The sequence below is a fragment of the Lissotriton vulgaris genome, chromosome 11 (assembly GCF_964263255.1).
Source record: "Lissotriton vulgaris chromosome 11, aLisVul1.2, whole genome shotgun sequence".
Classification (NCBI taxonomy): Eukaryota; Metazoa; Chordata; class Amphibia; order Caudata; family Salamandridae; genus Lissotriton; species Lissotriton vulgaris.
Window position 1 is genome coordinate 84,959,477 of NC_141699.1, and position 21,015 is coordinate 84,980,491.

General features: G+C 47.5%; 1 protein-coding gene across 1 annotated transcript in view; it reads right to left on the reverse strand.

Moving 5' to 3' along the window:
- Positions 1-21,015, reverse strand: part of LOC147679010 (uncharacterized) — a 397,880-nt gene that overhangs the window by 49,039 nt on the left and 327,826 nt on the right. Inside the window, exon 5 of the mRNA XM_086942737.1 lies at positions 830-972. Coding sequence (XP_086798863.1) covers positions 830-972 — 143 coding nt within the window. The remainder of the gene's footprint in view (positions 1-829; positions 973-21,015) is intronic.

The following is a 21,015-nucleotide window of genomic DNA, read 5'->3' on the forward strand; positions in this document are numbered from 1 at the left end:
CTTACAAATATTCCTTAAAAATCACCGGTTTTCTATAAACAATCTCTTTCAACGGTTTACAGGAGATGCACCAGGGCTGAATCCAGGATCCAGCCCGATGTAAGAAAAACATAGGCAAAGTAATGGATATTGCATTCACTTAAAATTCTCATTGAGCTCAATGTTATTATAGTGTTAGGATTGTGTTGCATATAGCAACAACTATCTATTGCATTGAAAAGTCTATTGCTAATTGAAAGTATTCAACTCTAGCATCTCATTCTGAGAAAGTATTTTTATACCTACTTGTGGTTCTAAAATAAAACAACAATACATTTTTATATACAAAACAGTTGGCCTAGTGTTCAGTTCTTGAGTGTGTGAGACCATTTGCTGACAGTGTGTGTGCAACAAATGCTTTACACTGTCCTCTGATACTGCCTTACTGCTCGACCAAGCTACCACTTTAGAGAGTAAGGTTATATCTAACTTTAGCCTCTGCCCAACCTCTGGGGACTGTGGACTCTGTGCACACTGCAACTTACTTTGGTGCAGTATATACAGAGCCACTTTCTTACACTTAGTACTTACCCCCAACAGGTGCGACTTAAGAACAAGTGGGTGTCTCTTAAGAGAGTCATAAGTTATGCTGATTTCACTAAACGTGCCTCCTGTCTTTTTAAGAAATAATGAAATATGTGTTGCACATGAAAGTGTGCAGCTAGTGAAGGGATGCCGACCCCCACCTCATCAGAGCATGTGCCCCAACTAAACCCTCTGTTCAACTCTCCAGAGGTCGATGACGGACACAAATCACATAACCGGAAATGATGACATCATCTATACCAACCTGGACGGGATAGGAGGTAAAGTCGAAGTCCCGGGCACCATGCCCAGCTGAAATCACAAAGACCTCGTCACTTCCGGATCCCGTCATGGAGGAGGTAGGGGCCATCCCAGGATGCCGGTCACTTTGCTCTCCAATGTACTCTACTGAGAGAAAAGAAACAAACAATGGTATTACTATGAACAATAGCTGAGGTGTGAAGGGAGGGATGAGATGCTATTCCTGCGTGTGGGGTTTCTACCCAGTCTCTGCCCCAACACGCCTTTACCTACTTTCTGGTCACTTCCTTTTCCCTTGTGAGAGGTGCCTTAGATCAGGCTTCTCCAACTACTAGCGCGTGAGCTACTAATAACTCTCCAGCTACCTGAAAATAGCTCTCATGTGTCCTGTCCAGCTTACTAAATTGGAAACTTTTGCTAGGTTGAATTTAATTTATGTATACCAAAATTAAAAGTGTAATTTCGAGATGTAAATGTGTCTGAGCAGGTCCTCGGGCGAGCTCCCCCTTTCACAGTTTTCCTGTTCAGCTTGCCCGCAGTCTGCTACCCCCTGCTGCCGGTCTACCTGCTGCCCCTTGATTGTGCCTCATCTGCTCATTTCTTACTCTGTTTTGCTTTGTCTGTTCATTTTTCTGCCCTGTTTTGGCCTCCTTTGCTTGGTTTAGCCTTTTCTGCTTGTTTTTCTGTCCTCTGTTTTGCCTTTTCTGCTTGTTTTTCTGCCCTCTGTTGCCTTTTCTGCTTGTTTTTCTGTCCTCTGTTTTACCTTTTCTGTTCGTTTTCCTGACCTCTGTTTTCCTTTCTGTTCATTTCTTCCCTCTTACAACTGGATCCCTCCTCTTGCCGTTTCCCTCCTCCCGCCACCCAGCACTTCCCCCTAAATGGAGGTCACAGCGCAACCCCATTGAGCAGGTCCTCGGACGAGCTCCCCCTTACACAGTCTTCCTGTTCAGCTTGCCCGCAGTCTGCCACCCCCTGCTGCCAGTCTACCTGCTGCACTCCGATTGTGCCTCATCTGCTCATTTCTTACTCTGTTTTGCCTTTTCTGATCATTTTTCTGCCCTGTTTTGGCCTCCTTTGCTCTGTTTTGCCTTTTCTACTTGTTTTTCTGCCCTCCGTTTTGCCTTTTCTGCTTGTTTTTCTGTCGTCCGTTTTGCCTTTTCTGTTCGTTTTTCTGACCTCTGTTTTCCTTTTCTGTTCATTTCTTCCCTCTTACCACTGGATCCCGCCTTTTGCCGTTTCCCTCCTCCCGCCACCCAGCCCTTCCCCCTAAATGGAGGTCACAGCGCAACCCCATTGAGCAGATCCTCGTGCGAGCTCCCCTTACACAGTTCTCCTGTCCAGCTTGCCCGCAGTGCACTACCCTCTGCTGCCTCTCAACCTACTGCCCTCCGTTTGTGCCTCATCTGCTTGTTTCTTGCTGTGTTTTGCCTTTTCTGCTCATTTTTCTGTCCTCTGTTTTGTCTTTTTCTGCTAGTTTTTCTACCCTATGTTTTGCCTTTTCTGCTCATTCTTCTGTTTTCTGTGTTGCCTTTTCCTGCTTGTTTCTTCCTTTTTCCTGCCATTTCCTCAAGACCTGGCTTTTCGACACAGATCTCGCACCCCAGTGCCCAGATACCCCCAGGGGTGACAATGCAGTGCTCTACAGAAATGTATTCCTAACCCATTTATTTCTTCATTCACTAACACAAAATTAAGCACTGAAAGATTGATATAGAACAAAATACCTATAATAGGAAAGCCAGCGAAGGGTTTATGGCTACAAGTGGCATGCTATGAAATGATCCACATAGATTGAGTGGTCTATTTTCAGAACACATGGGTTGATGTTTAGAAAAAAAGGGCTGAATTTTCAAAATAACTTTTTTATGTTCATGTTTGGATGATAAATCATGTGTTGTTCAGGAGACTTGTTACCATTATTATTACCCTAGTGTCCGGGGCATTGCAGCTATGGCTGTTCTGTAACTCCCATTAAGAGGCATTGCGCATGGATTCAGGTTTTTTCTTATTATTGCCGGTAACCCTGCCTGATTCCCTGAGGTGATCAATGGTGGCAACCTTACATATGGTGACCACTCATGTCACCTTGTTTGCTGTGATCACTATAACAAATCTAATAATATTAGCAGCTCTGGATGATTTTCCATGAAAAGGTTGGCGTCCACTGCCCTAGAGTGTCACATATCTGCCTGACAATTGGCCTCTGTTACTTTCAAGGGCTGCAGTTTGGAGTAAAACAGCATACTCATTACTTTAAATCATGGACACTGGATTTATGCAGTTTTGCGTCATTTTACGTGTAATTATGGATTTGCTACATTCATCACATAATGCCCCATCGGCTGCATAATCTGCAGATTTAAACAAGTAGATCAGATGTTGCAAAGCAGGTGAAGGCCCTTCACAAAGGGTGACCGATAACCTTTGTGTTGCATATTTCTGCATTTGGGTGGCACAGTGGTACTAATGAAGTGAAATCTTTGCCCAGATAGTGTTAACCTGAGACCCGCTAGGGCTAGAAAAACAGCTGAAACATGTCGACCAAGAGGGATACAAGATTAATAAATATCCCCAACATCTACAATATCATTGATTTTAATGTCCCATAGTAACCCATAATAAACAATATATAGTTTTTTTTATGGGGTTTTTAAGGGTGCGTTGGATATCAGTACCATAAGTAGGAGTTCCATTAAACTCCATCCAAAGCTCTCTCTCAAATCTTTGGGAGCCCAACTGGCCCCTAAAAAACATCAGATGCATGGGAGGCAACCCCCAGTGATCGCCAACTCTTCCAGATTGCCTTTTTTGTTATTTTTGTGAATAATATTAGGCGGGACAACATCGCCAGGCGGCCAACGCCTCTCATTCTTACACTATCCCTTGATTATTAGTGACTTCTTAAAACACACCTGGTCAAATCGGAGATTGCTAAAGTGCAGAAAGAGGCCTTCTCCACCACTGATCCCCAAAGCAAGGAAGGGAAAAATTGATTTTCGTCACTGTCGGTCCCATAGATAAGAGGAGAGAGAAAGCAGGCCTTCTCCAGCACACACATTGTGAAACTGGTGACCCCCAAGGTAAGAAATGAGAAAACTGGCCTTCCCCTCCCTACTACTCTCACATCCTGTCAACCAATCTTCCCTTCATCTGCAGCTGGTCCCAACTCACCTGAACTTCTGGAACAATATCTCTTCTCTCCCAGCTCAAGTATGTGCATGCAGACACACACACACAAGCCCCTGACCTTTCACTGAGCCTTCTCTCACGCCACTCAGAAAATACATGTCTTTGCTCCATTCAGAAAATAGATGTGTTTGCTTGTACAGATGCAATCACCCTTGAGACTTTATGAATGCCCATCCATGCTTCTATAAACTGCACGCCCCAGCTGGTGATCTCGCGCCTTTTCAAAGCCTGTCTGAGCTAGGTCTCTTGCATCCGAATAATGGCCCTACTCCTGGGCCATCCAAACTCCTCACTGCCTTCCTACTCCCATGAGCTTCAAATGTGCTTAAGAATTAAGAAATGTGATCTATGTGCCCCACCATGATGGAACTCCACGGTCTCACCTTGCCAGCCCGCACCATCTCCATAACCAGCTGCATCATCTACAAAGCGATCATGACTGGCACCACTGGCTACTTGACTGAGAAGCACAGGAGCTCTGGTGACTCCAGGCATACCCCTCGCCAGGACCCAATCACACAAAGACAAAGAAGTGCATAAAACTTGGCAATAAGCATTCTCCATTGATGCACCTGGAATCTGGAAGAATGCCTTCTTATCCATGAGGCTGGCCTACCCTGCTGCACTTTAGGAAAGACCAGAAGACTCACCTCTTTCAAGAGCACAATCTTATGATGATGTAACAGCCCACAGACTAGCTCCTCCTCCTATCACATATAAACTGAGCATCTGCCTTGGACGCTGTACCATGCTCCACTGTCTGTAGGCTAGGTTTACACTGTAAAAATAACACATGCATACTCAACGTCATAGACATTAAAGGTAGCTGGAAGACTCCAGGACTACTTTTCAACAGACTGAGCACTAACTGGGCGCTAGCAAGGCCAGTATTAAGCGTCTGCAGAGAGTACAGAACATAGCAGCTCGCATTTTGGTGGCACTTCGGAAATCCTGCTCAGTTTCTCATGTGCTTCCTAAACTTCATTGGCTGCCTGTTGAGAAGCGCATTCAATTTAAGTCTCTTTGTGTGTCGCATAGGATCCTGATCCTACAGGCACCTCTGAGGTTGGCCAACCTGTTAGAGTTTTACATGCCACGGCGTCCTCTAAGATCTGCCGACCAAGCGTTGGTCTGCTTTCCTCGGGTTTTGAAAGCCAGAGCTGGTGGCCCTTCATTTCGCAGTTTGGCTGCGACACTCTGGAATTCGCTCCCTGCCTCCATCAGAGCAATCCAGAACCACCTGGCCTTTCGAAGAGCCATAGAGACCTGGCTTTTCCCTGTTTTACTTCTCATGTTCTTCCCTTGGTTCATGTCTAAGGTCTGTGGTGGTGCTGGGACGCCCCATTGCTGGGACGCCCCGTTGCTGGGACGCCCTGTTGCTGGGGCAGCTATGCGCAATACAAATCTGACAAATAAATAATAAACTGAAGATCTTGAAATCGATAAACAGAGAAACAAGGGTTTTCTGAAAATATTTGGGGATTTTTTATGATAAACTAAAAGCTATGCTTTTAATTTTTCTATACCCTTTTCCTTACTACAGGCTGAGTGTAGGATGTGGCCATCGGCTGCACACTTCAGCCAATCACTACAGAGAGTTTACCCCGTGTGCTCTTGTTCCACATGTGTCAATACTTCTGGCCATAAAACAACAGCATGTCAACACCATGCATACAAATGCAAAAGCGATAGTATAGCGAGAATGAACAATGAGCGATTAAGACTGACTGTGAAGGAGGACTAGGGCAGCAAACAGCTGCGCCTGTGTCTTCTTCACATTTCTGAACTTGGATCCACTGAACCTTTCGGTGGCTCTTTGTCGCCGTTCCTCTGAAGGTGAAGGCGGGCGGGGGTAGATGGCACCTCTTGGTCCGTTCTCCCAGTCCTCCATCATGGTTTGGGGTTACGAGGAGGACTGAGGTAGCAGACAGACGTCCAAGTGCCCTATTGACAATCGCAAACATGGCAGCAGGCCATCTTTCGGCTGCCCTGTAATCCTTGCAGGGCTCGATCACATAACACCCCCCCTTCCCCCCTCCCCCCGATGTGATATACATCTGTGTGCGCACCTACAAAATGGCCTAGCTGCTTCATCGCACCTTTTTTATATACTTTAGGCCACACTGCACAGCATCACCAAACGGCAATGACAAAGCCAACAGGTCCCAAAGGAAAGACCCATTGGCTTTGCCAGTGCTGGTTTTCTAACCAAGATAATGAACCTGAATAAAACTCGCCATAATAAGTCACTTCATCTTTGTTTAATTCTTTGAAATGTTGTGTTTTTTGATCAGGAAGGAAAAATGAAAAATGTGTATCGAGGAGTGTCTCAACCCATGCGTTTGTTCATATTAACCCCAGAGGTAACTTAAGCGTCAGCTAAAAAAAAAAGAGAAATGAAAACTGCTGGACGGAGAGACAACAAATTTGCCTCAGTGAAGCATCTACAAAAGGGCACTGGTCTAAAGGAATATGGACACTGCTCGGCCAAGAACTCACTCCAACAAATAATTACTTAAGGCCAGCATTTTACCACCAGTGAGAATCCAGCTATGTTCAAAACTCTGACTGCTGCGGAGATGCTCAATTTTCTAATCAACAAGCGAGCAAGCTCTCATATAAACTATTTTAAAAACATAAGTATACTTGGTTTATGTTTCTGAAAATAACATCTTGTACTTTGGATTAAATGTATTCATTGTTTATCTCACTAATGGTTGCACCTGGTGTTCCTCCAAAAACTAGACTCACTGATGGTTGTGCTAGTGCTTTATCGCAAACTAGACTTGCTGAGAGTTGCTACTAGTGTTCTATCGCAAACTAGGCTCGCTGAGGGTTGCTACTGGTGTTCTATCGCAAGCTAGGTTCGCTGAGGGTTGCTGCTAGTGTTGTATCACAAGCTAGGCCTGCTGAAGGTTGCTACTGGTGTTCTATCGCAAGCTAGGCTCGCTGAGAATTGCTGCTAGTGTTCTATTGCAAGCTAGGCTTGCTGAGAGTTGCTGCTAGTGTTCTATTGCAAGCTAGGCTCACTGAGGGTTGCTGCTAGTGTTCTAGACTCGCTGAGGATTGCTGCTAGTGCTCTATCGCAAGCTAGGCTTGCTGAGGTTTGCTGCTAGTATTCTTTCGCAAGATAGGCTCACTGAGGGTTGCTACTAGTGTTGTATCACATGCTAGACCTGCTGAAGGTTGCTACTGGTGTTCTATCGCAAGCTAGGCTCGCTGAGAATTGCTGCTAGTGTTCTATTGCAAGCTAGACTTGCTGAGAGTTGCTGGTAGTGGTTCTATTGCAAGTGAGGCTCGCTGAGGATTGCTGCTAGTGTTCTAGTGCAAGCTAGGCTCACTGAGGGTTGCTGCTAGTATTCTATCACAAACTAAGCTTGCTGAAGGTTGCTACTGGTGTTCTATTGGAAGCTAGGCTTGCTGAGAGTTGCTGCTAGTGTTTTCTTGCAAGCTGAGCTCGCTGAGGATTGCTGCTAGTGGTTCTTTTGCAAGCTAGGCTTGCTGAGAGTTGCTGCTGGTGTTCTAGTGCAAGCTAGGCTCGCTGAGGATTGCTGCTAGTGTTCTATTGCAAGCTAGTCTTGTTGAGAGTTGCTGCTAGTGTTCTATTGCAAGCTATGCTCGCAGAGGATTGCTGCTGGTGTTCTAGTGCAAGCTAAGCTTGCTGAGAGTTGCGGCTTGTGGTTCTATTGCAAGCTATGCTCGCTGAGGATTGCTGCTGGTGTTCTAGTGCAATCTAGGCTTGCCGAGGATTGCTGCTGGTGTTCTAGTGCGAGCTAGGCTTGCTGAGAGTTGCTGCTAGTGTTCTATTGCAAGCTATGCTCGCTGAGGATTGCTGCTGGTGTTCTAGTGCAAGCTAGGCTTGCTGAGAGTAGCTGCTTGTGGTTCTATTGCAAGCTATGCTCGCTGAGGATTGCTGCTGGTGTTCTAGTGCAAGCTAGGCTTGCTGAGAGTTGCTGCTTGTGGTTCTATTGCAAGCTATGCTCGCTGAGGATTGCTGCTGGTGTTCTAGTGCAATCTAGGCTTGCTGAGAGTTGCTGCTAGTGGTTCTATTGCAAGCTAGGCTCGCTGAGGATTGCTGCTGGTGTTTTAGTGCAAGCTAGGCTTGCTGAGAGTTGCTGCTAGTGTTCTATTGCAAGCTATGCTCGCTGAGGATTGCTGCTGGTGTTCTATTGCAAGATAGGCTTGCTGAGAGTTACTGCTAGTGTTCTATTGCAAGCTATGCTCGCTGAGGATTGCTGCTGGTGTTCTAGTGCAAGCTAATCTTGCTGAGAGTAGCTGCTAGTGTTCTATTGCAAGCTATGCTCGCGGAGGATTGCTGCTGGTGTTCTAGGCTTGCAGAGAGTTGCTGCTAGTGTTCTTTTGCAAGATAGACTTGCTGAGAGTTACTGCTAGTGTTCTATTGCAAGCTATGCTCGCGGAGAATTGCTGCTGGTGTTCTAGTGCAAGCTTATCTTGCTGAGAGTAGCTGCTAGTGTTCTATTGCAAGCTATGCTCGCTGAGGATTGCTGCTGGTGTTCTAGTGCAAGCTAATCTTGCTGAGAGTAGCTGCTAGTGTTCTTTTGCAAGCTATGCTCGCGGAGGATTGCTGCTGGTGTTCTAGTGCAAGCTAGGCTTGCAGAGAGTTGCTGCTAGTGTTCTATTGCAAGATAGGCTGGCTGAGAGTTACTGTAAGTGTTCTATTGCAAGCTATGCTCGCTGAGGATTGCTGCTGGTGTTCTGGTGCAAGCTAATCTTGCTGAGAGTAGCTGCTAGTGTTCTATTGCAAGCTATGCTCGCAGAGGATTGCTGCTGGTGTTCTAGTGCGAGCTAGGCTTGCTGAGAGTTGCTGCTAGTGTTCTATTGCAAGGAATGCTCGCTGAGGATTGCTGCTGGTGTTCTAGTGCAAGCTAGACTTGCTGAGAGTTGCTGCTTGTGGTTCTATTGCAAGCTATGCTCGCTGAGGATTGCTGCTGGTGTTCTAGTGCAAGCTAGGCTTGCTGAGAGTTGCTGCTTGTGGTTCTATTGCAAGCTGTGCTCGCTGAGGATTGCTGCTGGTTTTCTATTGCAAGCTAGGCTTGCTGAGAGTTGCTGCTAGTGGTTCTATTGCAAGCTAAGCTCGCTGAGGATTGCTGCTGGTGTTCTAGTGCAAGCTAGGCTTGCCGAGAGTTGCTGCTCGTGTTCTATTGCAAGCTATGCTCGCTGAGGATTGCTGCTGGTGTTCTATTGCAAGATAGGCTTGCTGAGAGTTACTGCTAGTGTTCGATTGCAAGCTATACTCGCTGAGGATTGCTGCTGGTGTTCTAGTGCAAGCTAATCTTGCTGAGAGTAGCTGCTAGTGTTCTATTGCAAGATAGGCTTGCTGAGAGTTGCTGCTAGTGTTTTCTTGCAAGCTGAGCTCGCTGAGGATTGCTGCTAGTGTTCTATTGCAAGCTAGGCTTGCTGAGAGTTGTTGCTAGTGGTTCTATTGCAAGCTAGGCTCGCTGAGGGTTGCTGCTGGAGTTCTAGTGCAAGCTAGGCTTGCTGAAAGTTGCTGCTGGTGTTCTAGTGCCAGCTAGGCTCGCTGAGGATTGCTGCTAGTGTTCTATTGCAAGCTAGTCTTGTTGAGAGTTGCTGCTAGTGTTCTATTGCAAGCTATGCTCACAGAGGATTGCTGCTGGTGTTCTAGTGCAAGCGAATCTTGCTGAGTGTAGCTGCTAGTGTTCTATTGCAAGCTATGCTTGCAGAGGATTGCTGCTGGTGTTCTAGTGCGAGCTAGGCTTGCTGAGAGTTGCTGCTAGTGTTCTATTGCAAGGAATGCTCGCTGAGGATTGCTGCTGGTGTTCTAGTGCAAGCTAGACTTGCTGAGAGTTGCTGCTTGTGGTTCTATTGCAAGCTATGCTCGCTGAGGATTGCTGCTGGTGTTCTAGTGCAAGCTAGGCTTGCTGAGAGTTGCTGCTTGTGGTTCTATTGCAAGCTGTGCTCGCTGAGGATTGCTGCCGGTTTTCTATTGCAAGCTAGGCTTGCTGAGAGTTGCTGCTAGTGGTTCTATTGCAAGCTAGGCTCGCTGAGGATTGCTGCTGGTGTTCTAGTGCAAGCTAGGCTTGCCGAGAGTTGCTGCTAGTGTTCTATTGCAAGCTATGCTCGCTGAGGATTGCTGCTGGTGTTCTATTGCAAGATAGGCTTGCTGAGAGTTACTGCTAGTGTTCGATTGCAAGCTATACTCGCTGAGGATTGCTGCTGGTGTTCTAGTGCAAGCTAATCTTGCTGAGAGTAGCTTCTAGTGTTCTATTGCAAGCTATGCTCGCAGAGGATTGCTGCTGGTGTTCTAGTGCGAGCTAGGCTTGCTGAGAGTTGCTGCTAGTGTTTTCTTGCAAGCTGAGCTCACTGAGGATTGCTGCTAGTGTTCTATTGCAAGCTAGGCTTGCTGAGAGTTGTTGCTAGTGGTTCTATTGCAAGCTAGGCTCGCTGAGGATTGCTGCTGGTGTTCTATTGCAAGCTAGTCTTGTTGAGAGTTGCTGCTAGTGTTCTATCGCAAGCTATGCTCGCAGAGGATTGCTGCTGGTGTTCTAGTGTGAGCTAGGCTTGCTGAGAGTTGCTGCTAGTGTTCTATTGCAAGCTATGCTCACTGAGGATTGCTGCTGGTGTTCTAGTGCAAGCTAGGCTTGCTGAGAGTTGCTGCTTGTGGTTCTATTGCAAGCTATGCTCGCTGAGGATAGCTGCTGGTGTTCTAGTGCAAGCTAGGCTTGCTGAGAGTTGCTGCAAGTGGTTCTATTGCAAGCAATGCTCGCTGAGAGTTGCTGCTAGTGTTCTATTGCAAGGAATGCTCGCTGAGGATTGCTGCTGGTGTTCTAGTGCAAGCTAGACTTGCTGAGAGTTGCTGCTTGTGGTTCTATTGCAAGCTATGCTCGCTGAGGATTGCTGCTGGTGTTCTAGTGCAAGCTAGGCTTGCTGAGAGTTGCTGCTTGTGGTTCTATTGCAAGCTGTGCTCGCTGAGGATTGCTGCCGGTTTTCTATTGCAAGCTAGGCTTGCTGAGAGTTGCTGCTAGTGGTTCTATTGCAAGCTAGGCTCGCTGAGGATTGCTGCTGGTGTTCTAGTGCAAGCTAGGCTTGCCGAGAGTTGCTGCTAGTGTTCTATTGCAAGCTATGCTCGCTGAGGATTGCTGCTGGTGTTCTATTGCAAGATAGGCTTGCTGAGAGTTACTGCTAGTGTTCGATTGCAAGCTATACTCGCTGAGGATTGCTGCTGGTGTTCTAGTGCAAGCTAATCTTGCTGAGAGTAGCTGCTAGTGTTCTATTGCAAGCTATGCTCGCAGAGGATTGCTGCTGGTGTTCTAGTGCGAGCTAGGCTTGCTGAGAGTTGCTGCTAGTGTTTTCTTGCAAGCTGAGCTCACTGAGGATTGCTGCTAGTGTTCTATTGCAAGCTAGGCTTGCTGAGAGTTGTTGCTAGTGGTTCTATTGCAAGCTAGGCTCGCTGAGGATTGCTGCTGGTGTTCTATTGCAAGCTAGTCTTGTTGAGAGTTGCTGCTAGTGTTCTATTGCAAGCTATGCTCGCAGAGGATTGCTGCTGGTGTTCTAGTGTGAGCTAGGCTTGCTGAGAGTTGCTGCTAGTGTTCTATTGCAAGCTATGCTCACTGAGGATTGCTGCTGGTGTTCTAGTGCAAGCTAGGCTTGCTGAGAGTTGCTGCTTGTGGTTCTATTGCAAGCTATGCTCGCTGAGGATTGCTGCTGGTGTTCTAGTGCAAGCAAGGCTTGCTGAGAGTGCTGCTTGTGGTTCTATTGCAAGCTATGCTCGCTGAGGATAGCTGCTGGTGTTCTAGTGCAAGCTAGGCTTGCTGAGAGTTGCTGCAAGTGGTTCTATTGCAAGCAATGCTCGCTGAGGATTGCTGCTGGTGTTCTATTGCAAGATAGGCTTGCTGAGAGTTACTGCTAGTGTTCTATTGCAAGCTATGCTCGCTGAGGATTGCTGCTGGTGTTCTAGTGCAAGCTAATCTTGCTGAGAGTAGCTGCTAGTGTTCTATTGCAAGCTATGCTCGCGGAGGATTGCTGCTGGTGTTCTAGTGCAAGCTAGGCTTGCAGAGAGTTGCTGCTAGTGTTCTATTGCAAGACAGGCTTGCTGAGAGTTACTGCTAGTGTTCTATTGCAATCTATGCTCGCTGAGGATTGCTGCTGGTGTTCTAGTGCAAGCTAATCTTGCTGAGAGTAGCTGCTAGTGTTCTATTGCAAGATAGGCTTGGTGAGAGTTGCTGCTAGTGTTTTCTTGCAAGCTGAGCTCGCTGAGGATTGCTGCTAGTGTTCTATTGCCAGCTAGGCTTGCTGAGAGTTGTTGCTAGTGGTTCTATTGCAAGCTAGGCTCGCTGAGGGTTGCTGCTGGCGTTCTAGTGCAAGCTAGGCTTGCTGAAAGTTGCTGCTGGTGTTCTAGTGCAAGCTAGGCTCGCTGAGGATTGCTGCTAGTGTTCTATTGCAAGCTAGTCTTGTTGAGAGTTGCTGCTACTGTTCTATTGCAAGCTATGCTCGCAGAGGATTGCTGCTGGTGTTCTAGTGCGAGCTAGGCTTGCTGAGAGTTGCTGCTAGTGTTCTATTGCAAGCTATGCTCGCTGAGGATTGCTGCTGGTGTTCTATTGCAAGATAGGCTTGCTGAGAGTTACTGCTAGTGTTCGATTGCAAGCTATACTCGCTGAGGATTGCTGCTGGTGTTCTAGTGCAAGCTAATCTTGCTGAGAGTAGCTGCTAGTGTTCTATTGCAAGATAGGCTTGCTGAGAGTTGCTGCTAGTGTTTTCTTGCAAGCTGAGCTCACTGAGGATTGCTGCTAGTGTTCTATTGCAAGCTAGGCTTGCTGAGAGTTGTTGCTAGTGGTTCTATTGCAAGCTAGGCTCGCTGAGGATTGCTGCTGGTGTTCTATTGCAAGCTAGTCTTGTTGAGAGTTGCTGCTAGTGTTCTATTGCAAGCTATGCTCGCAGAGGATTGCTGCTGGTGTTCTAGTGTGAGCTAGGCTTGCTGAGAGTTGCTGCTAGTGTTCTATTGCAAGCTATGCTCACTGAGGATTGCTGCTGGTGTTCTAGTGCAAGCTAGGCTTGCTGAGAGTTGCTGCTTGTGGTTCTATTGCAAGCTATGCTCGCTGAGGATTGCTGCTGGTGTTCTAGTGCAAGCAAGGCTTGCTGAGAGTGCTGCTTGTGGTTCTATTGCAAGCTATGCTCGCTGAGGATAGCTGCTGGTGTTCTAGTGCAAGCTAGGCTTGCTGAGAGTTGCTGCAAGTGGTTCTATTGCAAGCAATGCTCGCTGAGGATTGCTGCTGGTGTTCTATTGCAAGATAAGCTTGCTGAGAGTTACTGCTAGTGTTCTATTGCAAGCTATGCTCGCTGAGGATTGCTGCTGGTGTTCTAGTGCAAGCTAATCTTGCTGAGAGTAGCTGCTAGTGTTCTATTGCAAGCTATGCTCGCGGAGGATTGCTGCTGGTGTTCTAGTGCAAGCTAGGCTTGCAGAGAGTTGCTGCTAGTGTTCTATTGCAAGACAGGCTTGCTGAGAGTTACTGCTAGTGTTCTATTGCAATCTATGCTCGCTGAGGATTGCTGCTGGTGTTCTAGTGCAAGCTAATCTTGCTGAGAGTAGCTGCTAGTGTTCTATTGCAAGATAGGCTTGGTGAGAGTTGCTGCTAGTGTTTTCTTGCAAGCTGAGCTCGCTGAGGATTGCTGCTAGTGTTCTATTGCCAGCTAGGCTTGCTGAGAGTTGTTGCTAGTGGTTCTATTGCAAGCTAGGCTCGCTGAGGGTTGCTGCTGGTGTTCTATTGCAAGCTAGTCTTGTTGAGAGTTGCTGCTAGTGTTCTAGTGCAAGCTAGGCTCGCTGAGGATTGCTGCTAGTGTTCTATTGCAAGCTAGTCTTGTTGAGAGTTGCTGCTACTGTTCTATTGCAAGCTATGCTCGCAGAGGATTGCTGCTGGTGTTCTAGTGCGAGCTAGGCTTGCTGAGAGTTGCTGCTAGTGTTCTATTCCAAGCTATGCTCGCTGAGGATTGCTGCTGGTGTTCTAGTGCAAGCTAGGCTTGCTGAGAGTTGCTGCTTGTGGTTCTATTGCAAGCTATGCTCGCTGAGGATTGCTGCTGGTGTTCTAGTGCAAGCTAGGCTTGCAGAAAGTTGCTGCTTGTGGTTCTATTGCAACTTGCAAGCTATGCTCGCTGAGGATAGCTGCTGGTGTTCTAGTGCAAGCTAGGCTTGCTGAGAGTTGCTGCAAATGGTTCTATTGCAAGCTAAGCTCGCTGAGGATTGCTGCTGGTGTTCTATTGCAAGATAGGCTTGCTGAGAGTTACTGCTAGTGTTCTATTGCAAGCTATGCTCGCTGAGGATTGCTGCTGGTGTTCTAGTGCAAGCTAATCTTTCTGAGAGTAGCTGCTAGTGTTCTATTGCAAGCTATGCTCGTGGAGGATTGCTGCTGGTGTTCTAGTGCAAGCTTGGCTTGCAGAGAGTTGCTGCTAGTGTTCTATTGCAATACAGGCTTGCTGAGAGTAACTGCTAGTGTTCTATTGCAAGCTATGCTCGCTGAGGATTGCTGCTAGTGTTCTAGTGCAAGCTAATCTTGCTGAGAGGAGCTGCTAGTGTTCTATTGCAAGCTATGCTAGCTGAGGATTGCTGCTGGTGTTCTAGTGCAAGCTAATCTTGCTGAGAGTAGCTGCTAGTGTTCTATTGCAAGATAGGCTTGCTGAGAGTTGCTGCTAGTGTTTTCTTGCAAGCTGAGCTCGCTGAGGATTGCTGCTAGTGTTCTATTGCAAGCTAGGCTTGCTGAGAGTTGTTGCTAGTGGTTCTATTGCAAGCTAGGCTCGCTGAGGGTTGCTGCTGGAGTTCTAGTGCAAGCTAGGCTTGCTGAAAGTTGCTGCTGGTGTTCTAGTGCCAGCTAGGCTCGCTGAGGATTGCTGCTAGTGTTCTATTGCAAGCTAGTCTTGTTGAGAGTTGCTGCTAGTGTTCTATTGCAAGCTATGCTCACAGAGGATTGCTGCTGGTGTTCTAGTGCAAGCGAATCTTGCTGAGTGTAGCTGCTAGTGTTCTATTGCAAGCTATGCTTGCAGAGGATTGCTGCTGGTGTTCTAGTGCGAGCTAGGCTTGCTGAGAGTTGCTGCTAGTGTTCTATTGCAAGGAATGCTCGCTGAGGATTGCTGCTGGTGTTCTAGTGCAAGCTAGACTTGCTGAGAGTTGCTGCTTGTGGTTCTATTGCAAGCTATGCTCGCTGGGGATTGCTGCTGGTGTTCTAGTGCAAGCTAGGCTTGCTGAGAGTTGCTGCTTGTGGTTCTATTGCAAGCTGTGCTCGCTGAGGATTGCTGCCGGTTTTCTATTGCAAGCTAGGCTTGCTGAGAGTTGCTGCTAGTGGTTCTATTGCAAGCTAGGCTCGCTGAGGATTGCTGCTGGTGTTCTAGTGCAAGCTAGGCTTGCCGAGAGTTGCTGCTAGTGTTCTATTGCAAGCTATGCTCGCTGAGGATTGCTGCTGGTGTTCTATTGCAAGATAGGCTTGCTGAGAGTTACTGCTAGTGTTCGATTGCAAGCTATACTCGCTGAGGATTGCTGCTGGTGTTCTAGTGCAAGCTAATCTTGCTGAGAGTAGCTTCTAGTGTTCTATTGCAAGCTATGCTCGCAGAGGATTGCTGCTGGTGTTCTAGTGCGAGCTAGGCTTGCTGAGAGTTGCTGCTAGTGTTTTCTTGCAAGCTGAGCTCACTGAGGATTGCTGCTAGTGTTCTATTGCAAGCTAGGCTTGCTGAGAGTTGTTGCTAGTGGTTCTATTGCAAGCTAGGCTCGCTGAGGATTGCTGCTGGTGTTCTATTGCAAGCTAGTCTTGTTGAGAGTTGCTGCTAGTGTTCTATTGCAAGCTATGCTCGCAGAGGATTGCTGCTGGTGTTCTAGTGTGAGCTAGGCTTGCTGAGAGTTGCTGCTAGTGTTCTATTGCAAGCTATGCTCACTGAGGATTGCTGCTGGTGTTCTAGTGCAAGCTAGGCTTGCTGAGAGTTGCTGCTTGTGGTTCTATTGCAAGCTATGCTCGCTGAGGATAGCTGCTGGTGTTCTAGTGCAAGCTAGGCTTGCTGAGAGTTGCTGCAAGTGGTTCTATTGCAAGCAATGCTCGCTGAGAGTTGCTGCTAGTGTTCTATTGCAAGGAATGCTCGCTGAGGATTGCTGCTGGTGTTCTAGTGCAAGCTAGACTTGCTGAGAGTTGCTGCTTGTGGTTCTATTGCAAGCTATGCTCGCTGAGGATTGCTGCTGGTGTTCTAGTGCAAGCTAGGCTTGCTGAGAGTTGCTGCTTGTGGTTCTATTGCAAGCTGTGCTCGCTGAGGATTGCTGCCGGTTTTCTATTGCAAGCTAGGCTTGCTGAGAGTTGCTGCTAGTGGTTCTATTGCAAGCTAGGCTCGCTGAGGATTGCTGCTGGTGTTCTAGTGCAAGCTAGGCTTGCCGAGAGTTGCTGCTAGTGTTCTATTGCAAGCTATGCTCGCTGAGGATTGCTGCTGGTGTTCTATTGCAAGATAGGCTTGCTGAGAGTTACTGCTAGTGTTCGATTGCAAGCTATACTCGCTGAGGATTGCTGCTGGTGTTCTAGTGCAAGCTAATCTTGCTGAGAGTAGCTGCTAGTGTTCTATTGCAAGCTATGCTCGCAGAGGATTGCTGCTGGTGTTCTAGTGCGAGCTAGGCTTGCTGAGAGTTGCTGCTAGTGTTTTCTTGCAAGCTGAGCTCACTGAGGATTGCTGCTAGTGTTCTATTGCAAGCTAGGCTTGCTGAGAGTTGTTGCTAGTGGTTCTATTGCAAGCTAGGCTCGCTGAGGATTGCTGCTGGTGTTCTATTGCAAGCTAGTCTTGTTGAGAGTTGCTGCTAGTGTTCTATTGCAAGCTATGCTCGCAGAGGATTGCTGCTGGTGTTCTAGTGTGAGCTAGGCTTGCTGAGAGTTGCTGCTAGTGTTCTATTGCAAGCTATGCTCACTGAGGATTGCTGCTGGTGTTCTAGTGCAAGCTAGGCTTGCTGAGAGTTGCTGCTTGTGGTTCTATTGCAAGCTATGCTCGCTGAGGATTGCTGCTGGTGTTCTAGTGCAAGCAAGGCTTGCTGAGAGTGCTGCTTGTGGTTCTATTGCAAGCTATGCTCGCTGAGGATAGCTGCTGGTGTTCTAGTGCAAGCTAGGCTTGCTGAGAGTTGCTGCAAGTGGTTCTATTGCAAGCAATGCTCGCTGAGGATTGCTGCTGGTGTTCTATTGCAAGATAGGCTTGCTGAGAGTTACTGCTAGTGTTCTATTGCAAGCTATGCTCGCTGAGGATTGCTGCTGGTGTTCTAGTGCAAGCTAATCTTGCTGAGAGTAGCTGCTAGTGTTCTATTGCAAGCTATGCTCGCGGAGGATTGCTGCTGGTGTTCTAGTGCAAGCTAGGCTTGCAGAGAGTTGCTGCTAGTGTTCTATTGCAAGACAGGCTTGCTGAGAGTTACTGCTAGTGTTCTATTGCAATCTATGCTCGCTGAGGATTGCTGCTGGTGTTCTAGTGCAAGCTAATCTTGCTGAGAGTAGCTGCTAGTGTTCTATTGCAAGATAGGCTTGGTGAGAGTTGCTGCTAGTGTTTTCTTGCAAGCTGAGCTCGCTGAGGATTGCTGCTAGTGTTCTATTGCCAGCTAGGCTTGCTGAGAGTTGTTGCTAGTGGTTCTATTGCAAGCTAGGCTCGCTGAGGGTTGCTGCTGGCGTTCTAGTGCAAGCTAGGCTTGCTGAAAGTTGCTGCTGGTGTTCTAGTGCAAGCTAGGCTCGCTGAGGATTGCTGCTAGTGTTCTATTGCAAGCTAGTCTTGTTGAGAGTTGCTGCTACTGTTCTATTGCAAGCTATGCTCGCAGAGGATTGCTGCTGGTGTTCTAGTGCGAGCTAGGCTTGCTGAGAGTTGCTGCTAGTGTTCTATTGCAAGCTATGCTCGCTGAGGATTGCTGCTGGTGTTCTATTGCAAGATAGGCTTGCTGAGAGTTACTGCTAGTGTTCGATTGCAAGCTATACTCGCTGAGGATTGCTGCTGGTGTTCTAGTGCAAGCTAATCTTGCTGAGAGTAGCTGCTAGTGTTCTATTGCAAGATAGGCTTGCTGAGAGTTGCTGCTAGTGTTTTCTTGCAAGCTGAGCTCACTGAGGATTGCTGCTAGTGTTCTATTGCAAGCTAGGCTTGCTGAGAGTTGTTGCTAGTGGTTCTATTGCAAGCTAGGCTCGCTGAGGATTGCTGCTGGTGTTCTATTGCAAGCTAGTCTTGTTGAGAGTTGCTGCTAGTGTTCTATTGCAAGCTATGCTCGCAGAGGATTGCTGCTGGTGTTCTAGTGTGAGCTAGGCTTGCTGAGAGTTGCTGCTAGTGTTCTATTGCAAGCTATGCTCACTGAGGATTGCTGCTGGTGTTCTAGTGCAAGCTAGGCTTGCTGAGAGTTGCTGCTTGTGGTTCTATTGCAAGCTATGCTCTCTGAGGATTGCTGCTGGTGTTCTAGTGCAAGCAAGGCTTGCTGAGAGTGCTGCTTGTGGTTCTATTGCAAGCTATGCTCGCTGAGGATAGCTGCTGGTGTTCTAGTGCAAGCTAGGCTTGCTGAGAGTTGCTGCAAGTGGTTCTATTGCAAGCAATGCTCGCTGAGGATTGCTGCTGGTGTTCTATTGCAAGATAAGCTTGCTGAGAGTTACTGCTAGTGTTCTATTGCAAGCTATGCTCGCTGAGGATTGCTGCTGGTGTTCTAGTGCAAGCTAATCTTGCTGAGAGTAGCTGCTAGTGTTCTATTGCAAGCTATGCTCGCGGAGGATTGCTGCTGGTGTTCTAGTGCAAGCTAGGCTTGCAGAGAGTTGCTGCTAGTGTTCTATTGCAAGACAGGCTTGCTGAGAGTTACTGCTAGTGTTCTATTGCAATCTATGCTCGCTGAGGATTGCTGCTGGTGTTCTAGTGCAAGCTAATCTTGCTGAGAGTAGCTGCTAGTGTTCTATTGCAAGATAGGCTTGGTGAGAGTTGCTGCTAGTGTTCTATTGCAAGCTATGCTCGCTGAGGATTGCTGCTGGTGTTCTAGTGAAAACTAGGCTTGCTGAGAGTTGCTGCTAGTGTTCTATTGCAACCTAGGCTGGCTGAGGGTTGCTGCTAGTGTTCTAGTGCAAGCTAATCTTGCTGAGAGTTGCTGCTAGTGTTCTATTGCAAGCTATGCTTGCTGAGGATTGCTGCTGGTGTTCTAGTGCAAGTTAGGCTTGCTGAGAGTTGCTGCTAGTGCTCTATTGCAAGATAGGCTTGATGAGAGTTACTGCTAGTGTTCTATTGCAAGCTATGCTCGCTGAGGATTGCTGCTGGTGTTCTAGTGCAAGCTAATCTTGCTGAGAGTAGCTGCTAGTGTTCTATTGCAAGCTATCCTCGCTGAGGATTGCTGCTGGTGTTCTAGTGCAAGCTAGGCTTGCTGAGAGTTGCTGCTAGTGTTCTATTGTAAGATAGGCTTGCTGAGAGTTGCTGCTAGTGGTTCTATTGCAAGCTAGGCGCGCTGAGGATTGCTGCTGGTGTTCTAGTGCAAGCTAGGCTTGCTGAGAGTTGCTGCTAGTGGTTCTATTGCAAGCTAGGCTCGGTGAGGATTGCTGCTAGTATTCTATAGCAAGCTAAGCTTGCTGAGAGTTGCTGCTAGTGTTCTACCTCAAACTAGACTCACTGAAGGTTGTGTTAGTGTTCTATTGCTAGCTAGGCTTCTCGAGAGTTGCTACTAGTGTTCTATTGCAAGCTATGCTCGCTGAGGATTGCTGCTGGTGTTCTAGTGTGCAAGCTAGGCTTGCTGAGAGTTGCTGCTGGTGTTCTATTGCAAGCTATGCTCGCTGAGGATTGCTGCTGGTGTTCTAGTGCAAGCTAGGCTTGCTGAGAGTTGCTGCTAGTGTTCTATTGCAAGCTAGGCTGGCTGAGGGTTGCTGCTAGTGTTCTAGTGCAAGCTAGGCTTGCTGAGAGTTGCTGCTAGTGTTCTATTGCAAGCTATGCTTGCTGAGGATTGCTGCTGGTGTTCTAGTGCAAGCTAGGCTTGCTGAGAGTTGCTACTAGTGTTCTATTGCAGGCTATGCTCGCTGAGGATTGCTGCTAGTGTTCTATTGCACGCTAGGCTGGCTGAGGGTTGCTGCTAGTGTTCTAGTGCAAGCTAGGCTTGCTGAGAGTTGCTGCTAGTGTTCTATTGCAAGCTATGCTCGCTGAGGATTGCTGCTGGTGTTCTAGTGCAAGCTAGGCTTGCTGAGAGTTGCTACTAGTGTTCTATTGCAAGCTATGCTCGCTCAGGATTGCTGCTGGTGTTCTAGTGAAAGCTAGGCTTGCTGAGAGTTGCTGCTAGTGTTCTATTGCAAGCTAGGCTGGCTGAGGGTTGCTGCTAGTGTTCTAGTGCACGCTAATCTTGCTGAGAGTTGCTGCTAGTGTTCTATTGCAAGCTATGCTTGTTGAGGATTGCTGCTGGTGTTCTAGTGCAAGCTAGGCTTGCTGAGAGTTGCTGCTAGTGTTCTATTGCAAGATAGGCTTGCTGATAGTTGCTGCTAGTGTTCTATTGCAAGCTAGGCTGGCTGAGGGTTGCTGCTAGTGTTCTAGTGCAAGCTAATCTTACTGTGAGTTGCTGCTAGTGTTCTATTGCATGCTATGCTTGCTGAGGATTGCTGCTGGTGTTCTAGTGCAAGCTACGCTTGCTGAGAGTTGTTGCTAGTGTTCTATTGCAAGATAGGCTTGCTGAGAGTTACTGCTAGTGTTCTATTGCAAGCTATGCTCGCTGAGGATTGCTGCTGGTGTTCTAGTGCAAGCTAATCTTGCTGAGAGTAGCTGCTAGTGTTCTATTGCAAGCTATCCTCGCTGAGGATTGCTGCTGGTGTTCTAGTGCAAGCTAGGCTTGCTGAGAGTTGCTGCTAGTGTTCTATTGTAAGATAGGCTTGCTGAGAGTTGCTGCTAGTGGTTCTATTGCAAGCTAGGCTCGCTGAGGATTGCTGCTAGTATTCTATAGCAAGCTAAGCTTGCTGAGAGTTGCTGCTAGTGTTCTACCTCAAACTAGACTCACTGAAGGTTGTGTTAGTGTTCTATTGCTAGCTAGGCTTCTCGAGAGTTGCTGCT